The sequence below is a fragment of the Octopus bimaculoides genome, chromosome 15 (assembly GCF_046866305.1).
Source record: "Octopus bimaculoides isolate indiv1 chromosome 15, ASM4686630v1, whole genome shotgun sequence".
Taxonomy (NCBI): Eukaryota; Metazoa; Mollusca; class Cephalopoda; order Octopoda; family Octopodidae; genus Octopus; species Octopus bimaculoides.
The window spans coordinates 21753001-21759324 of NC_142942.1; the positions used below are offsets into that span (position 1 = coordinate 21753001).

General features: G+C 38.6%; 1 protein-coding gene across 1 annotated transcript; it reads left to right on the top strand.

Annotated features, from left to right (window-relative positions):
- The first annotated feature begins 1277 nt into the window (after positions 1-1277).
- Positions 1278-5423, top strand: LOC149132435 (big defensin-like). The gene is made up of 3 exons (XM_089363982.1): positions 1278-1432; positions 3042-3289; positions 4850-5423. Exons 1-3 carry the CDS (start codon positions 1404-1406, stop codon positions 4969-4971), a joined length of 399 nt encoding a protein of 132 aa, XP_089220108.1. The 5' UTR covers positions 1278-1403; the 3' UTR covers positions 4972-5423.
- The last annotated feature ends 901 nt before the right edge of the window (positions 5424-6324 follow it).

Consider the following 6324-nt stretch of genomic DNA (forward strand, 5'->3'; position numbering starts at 1 on the left):
AGCTGAAAGATAGTGGATAGTTTGAAGATGCAGTGTATATGGGACAACTGGTTCAGGGTTGACCTGGGGCTAAATGATGACGACAGCAACAACAACAGGAACGGTAACAGCTATTTGATCTTTTGGGACGACTTGAGTTAATTGGACAAGAGAGAAAGAAATGGAGAGGTGCAGACAGACAGACAGACAGACAGACAGACAGCGAGTATGAGTGAGAGAGGGGGGAGGGGAGAAGGAAGAAGGGGGAGAGAGAGAGAGAGAGACAAAGAGACAAACAGTCAAAGAGAAAGGGAGAGAGAGAGAGAGAAAAGACGACAGACGTGTAGAGAGAAAAGGAGAGAGAGAGAGAGAGAGAGAGAGAGAGAGAGAGAGAGCGACAGATAAACTGACAGACAAACAAATAGACAGACAGAGTCAGAGAAACAAATACAGAAAGAGAGAAAATGAAAGAGATTGGTAGAGAGGAAGGTAGTCAGAGAAACAGAGAGAGAGAGAGAGAGAGAGAGAGAGAGAGAGAGAGAGAGTGTGTGTGTGCGTGTGTGAAAGAAAGAAAGAGAGAGAGAGAGAGAGAGAGGTAGACAGAGAAAGAGAGACACAAACAGACGGACAGGCAGGCAGACAGGTAGACAGACCGACAGACGGGAGTAATACCTTGTAAATGTCCCTTGTGTGATGTTAACTTCAACTCCAGCTACAGATATTTGCACAACGCCAACCAGAGACAGGACAAATGTCACGTCCATTTTTACTTTTTGCAAACAATTTCATCTTTCTAACTTTTCTTTAATATTTATTTAAACTGATTTTTGTTAACTTTTTCACTTCTTTCTTCCAAATATTTTTCTGTAACATTTCCTCGTGACTCAAGGAAATATTTGTGTAAAAACATTATAAGCTCTTGTACAAGAAACATCGAAAACGGTTGATTGTTGAGTTCTTTCATTAGATTTTTTCTTTGGACTCCTTTGTGGATATCAGTGGAAGTTTAGAGGTTGCTGGTATGTTCCAATAGGTGCTATCTGAAGTAAGCTGAGTGTCCAGAGACATATAACCAGGAGGTTCGTTGAAACCACCAGAAGATCTATCAATGTAATCAGAAATTCGTCTGAGATAGCCAAAACGTCTGGAGAGATAACTTGAAAACCCACAGACATCATAGGCAAGTTCGGTACCAGAATACCAGAATTTTTCATTGAAATAACTAGGAAGTTCAGTGAGATATTACCAAAAGATTCAAAAGAAGTTACTAGAAGACTCAGCGAGGTATTACAAGAAATTTTCAGTGAAATAACTAGCGTGTGTGAGTTCAATGAAAAGGTTCGGCGTGATAACAAGGAAATAGAGTGTGAGATAAGCAGGAAGTTGAATGAGATAAATAGACTATCAAGAGAACAGCTTCAAACATGTTTATCAGACATCATTGTCAAACCAGGTAAACATTCTTTTCTGAAGTGTTTTAAAATTCTTGCTACAGTCGAATGATTGTAATTGTGGTCGTTCCTGTTGTTGTTCATGATGTTGCTGCCATTGTAGTTTTTCCTATTGTTTAAGTTGTTTTTGCTGCTTTCCAAATAATTTGAATATTTTAACCATTTTCTATCAATTTTTTTACTGTATTGTTCATTTTTTCTTCCTCTTGTTCATTTAGTAGTGTTTCGATTTTGTATTGATTTTTAAAAAAAAGCTATGGAAGTGTTTTATCGAGATGGTATAATTATGTGTGGAAGCCATTTTGAATGAGAAAATGTGCGTAAATAAGATTTAAAAAACCTCATTTTTATGTTGTTCATCCGCAAGTATCGAGGACTCTTTTACTTGTTTCAGTCATTTGCTGCGGCTATGCTGGAGCACCACTTTTGGTCGAATAAATCGACGCCAGGACTTATTCTTTGTAAAGCCTAGCACTTATTCTATCGGTCTCTTTTTGCCGAACCGCTACCTTTTCAAGCGATGGTGGCGGGACAAATACTGACACAAACAACGAACGCATACATGTATATATACGACGGGCTTCTTTCAGTTTCCTTCTACCAAATCCATTCACAAGGCTTTGGTTGGTCCGAGGCTATAGTAGAAGACACTTGACCAAGGTGCCACACAGTAGGACTGAACCCGGTACCGTGTGGCTGGGAAGAAAGCTTCTTACCACACAGCTACTCCTGCGTCTGGAAGAAAACATGCTCCGAATAGAGACTTAAAACCCTGTTCACACTACCAGAGTCAACATTAATAATGGGCAACAATTTGAGGGGAGAGGGTGAGTCGATTACATCGAACCCCAGTGTTTCACTGGTACTTAATTTATCGACTCCGAAAGGACGAAAGGCAAAGTCGACCTCGGCGAAATTTAAACTCAGAACGTAAAGACGGACAAAATGCTGTTAAGCATTTTATCCGATGTTCTAACGATTCTGCTAGCTCGCCGCCTTAGAGTCAACTATAATAATAATAATAATAACAAGAGCACTCAGGGAGTGCATACCTCCGCCAAGACAAACCCAATGTCCTCTCCATGATTAGCCAGAGATGATTTTTAAAATTAGAATATCTGAAATAAACTTGACTGTTCTCCCAAACGAGAATACTAAAAAGGAACCCGACCGCTCTCAAAAATTAAGTAAAGAAAAAAACGGAAAAATAATCCTGAATCCATGTCCGGTACCGGATCAATCCTAAAATCTAATCAGTTCGTGCCAGTCACGAGGCCAAACATTCCTGAAAGTTTCATCCGAATTCATACAGCGGTTCTTGAGATATCTTTTCCATGGACAAACAAACAAACAAACACGACTGAAAACAATATCTCCGCCTTTGCTAAGTTTCAAATTTTGGCACAAGGCCAGCAAGTTCGAGGGGAGAGGTTAAGTCAATTACATTGACCCCAGTGCGTAACTGGTACTTATTTTATCGACTCCGGAAGGATGAAAAGCAAAGTCGACCCCTGTGGAATTTGAAGTCAGAACGTAAAAAGGGGCGAAATGCTGACGAGCAATTCTTCCGGCGAAGAAGAATTAATAATGGTATTTCTTCTTATTTTTCAGGCTTCAAGTGATACTAATTCTCAGCATTGTCTTTAGTTTCTGGCTGCAGCCGAGTGAATCTCCACCACCACCACCACCATCATCACCACCACCACCACCACTCTACAACAAAGGAGATCGCGGAGGTTCCTTTCTCTACACCATTCCAACGCGTTACATTAATGCAACGCTCGGTCCCGGAACTTACCAATGGATTGTGCGCTTGTATGGTGACGCCGCTGCCCACAAAAACAACATCCGTCGGGCACGTATCCTTATCAAATAACATTGCACCGCAACCTGCTAATTAGGTTTCTGTACAGTAATTAATTACACCTTATTAATTTCTTCAATCCTCCCTCCACTCTCTCTCTCTCTCCTTTTTATCTTTTACTTGTGTCAGCCATTAGACTGCGGCCATACTGGGACACCGTCTTCAAGAATTTTTAGTCGAATGAATCAAGTCTTTTTAAAGCCTGGTATTTATTCTATCAGTGTCTTTTGCCAACGCCAGTTGTCAAGGAGTGATAGGAGACAAACACAGACAGAAACACACACACACACACACACACGTATTTACAACGGGTTTCTTTCAGTTTCCAGCGAATCCACTCATATGACTTTGGTAGGTCCGCGGCTATAGTGGAAGACACTTGCCCAAGGTGCCATGCAGTGGGACTGAAACCACGAACTATGTGGTTGAAAATTAAACATCTTACCAACCACACAGCCAATCCTGTGCATACGAATAAACAGCGTTAATATTTGTACATGGTCTTCGTGATCTAGCTCACAGGAGAGCGGTCGTATATTGTTCTTAACTTCAAGATAAATACACACACACACATGACGTCATATAGATTTAAAAACTTTGACAGAACATAAAATGATTGTTTCCCGTTCTCTCGAAGGAGTTACAAAAGACGGCGGCTAGCCTTCCATTTTTTTTCCGATTCAAAGAATTTTTAAACCTAATATTTACACGCTGTTATTAATAGCTTTATCTGCTTTGAGATTCACGGTTTTATATCTATCTATCTATCTATCTATCTATCTATCTATCTATCTATCTATCTATCTATCTATCTATCTATCCATCTATCTATCTATCTATGTGTGTGTGTGTGTGTGCGTGTGTGTGTGTACATATTTGTGTGTGTGATTGTCTGTGCATACAATATATATATATATATATATATATATATATATATATATATATATATATATATATATATATATATATATATATACATATACACATACATACTGAATATAATGTGCATATAATGTGTATACAATGTATGTATGTATATAATGTGTGTATATACATACATACATACATACATACATATATACATACATATATTGTGTAAGTAGGTTTAAAATCCAAGGTGTGTCCTTTTGAAGTACATCTGTTTATTCCAATACTAGAATCCATTATGTTGTTGCTGTCGTTGTTGCATTGATGTGAGGCCGATGTTAGTGTTGAACATTCTCGAAATATATAGTTTGCAGGATTATTGTATAACAAAAGAGGAAGTTGGATTGGAAACATTTATTGGTGTCATTTATTCATCATTACACATGTTTCATTTGCTAAGACGAATTACAAAGTTTTACATGTTGGATAAACATGTAAGACATCATTTGATTCTCTGAAGAATTTCTAATAGAAAATTTCTTACATGTTTTCTACATGTACAATTTTGTAATTCCTATGAGCAAATGAAACATGTGTAATGGTCAATAAATAATACACTTTCAAACATAATACATGTAGCTCCACATATCCCATTGGTATGAATTATTGTTCCTTAAACATATAACAGCATCTGACAGTCACGTCTGTGGTCCAGACGGTTGGTGTCGCCATATTTGTCGACCAGCGGAGAGTAAAGATTGGTTCTTAAAGGATATTTGTGGTGCTTTTACATGTTGCCGACCGACATAGATTTCACAGAGAATTTCAGACAAGAGAATGGATAAACATACACTGGAATGAACCGGGATAAAGCTGAACAGAATATTTCGATTTCCTCAATAATTCACTCTTTCTCTCCCTATCTCTCGCTTTCTCCGTTTCTCCCTCCTCTAAAAAACTTCATTTCAACTTCTCTCATGCTCTTTCTATCTATCTATCTATCTATCTATCTATCTATCTATCTATCTATCTATCTACACAATACATGATTATATACATATGTATATTTATACACACACACACACACACATACACACACACACATACACACACGCACACACACACACACACACATGTACATATAACTCAGATTAATTTGTTTGAACCGATTTACTACTATTAAAAATATCTAACTCTCTTTCAAGTATTGAGTACTTATTTTCTTTTATGACACTTATTCAGCCATAGATGTGACTCTGGGTGTAAGGAAACACTTACATTGCTAGGCTTTTTAAATAATCAAAGGCCCTGCCGTCATTATGTTTGGGTTTAATATGTCTTGAACTGTAATATGCGTTCCTCGCTTTTTAATAAAAATTAAGATATTCGGATGTAATTTGGAGCAGAGTTAGTTATTTCTTCAAGTAAGATCTATGAACAGCAAAATTAATCGGCCCTGGGCCTGAGAATCTAAAAAGAGCGAGGTAGGTGATTCTACCTCCTTGATAAGCGGGGCCTTAAAAGCTTATTCGGGGCGCCCCCCAACCTACAAACGATCGCGTTGAGATGCCTCTTGTTGGCAAGGCAACTATCCACTGTTATTATTGTGGTTCATTGCTGTCGCATGATTAAGTTTATAAATGAGTCATCGAACACCAGTTTAAAAGATGTAACATTTTACTCAATGGTTATCAGAGAAAACTCATCAATATCATCATTCGTTCGATCAAGCTGCTCGATTGAGTCAGCGAAGCTCTTGCTAGGTTGCTACCTGGAGTAAGGGAGACTACTCTGCAGCCACAAAACAGCACCTCGTAATACTGACGACGCAAATTCACGAATTTGGTGGTCGAAGGGAGAGGGTGGGTGGAGGTGAAGTGCGGTCCATTAAAGTGACCCCCTACCACTTGATTGGTAGTTTATTACAGCGACCTTGCTGAGATTTGAACTCAGAACGTAAAGGGCTTCATGTATCAACCCTCCTCTCTATCGATTTACTACTGTTTGAGTCATTTTTTAGCCGACGCTCCAACAATTCTTCCAGTCAATAATAGTAATAATAATTATTATTATTTCAAATTTTTGCCACAAGGGCAGCTTGGGGGAGGTGGGGACGAGTCGATTAGATTGACCCCCAATACTCAACAGGCACTTATTTCAGGG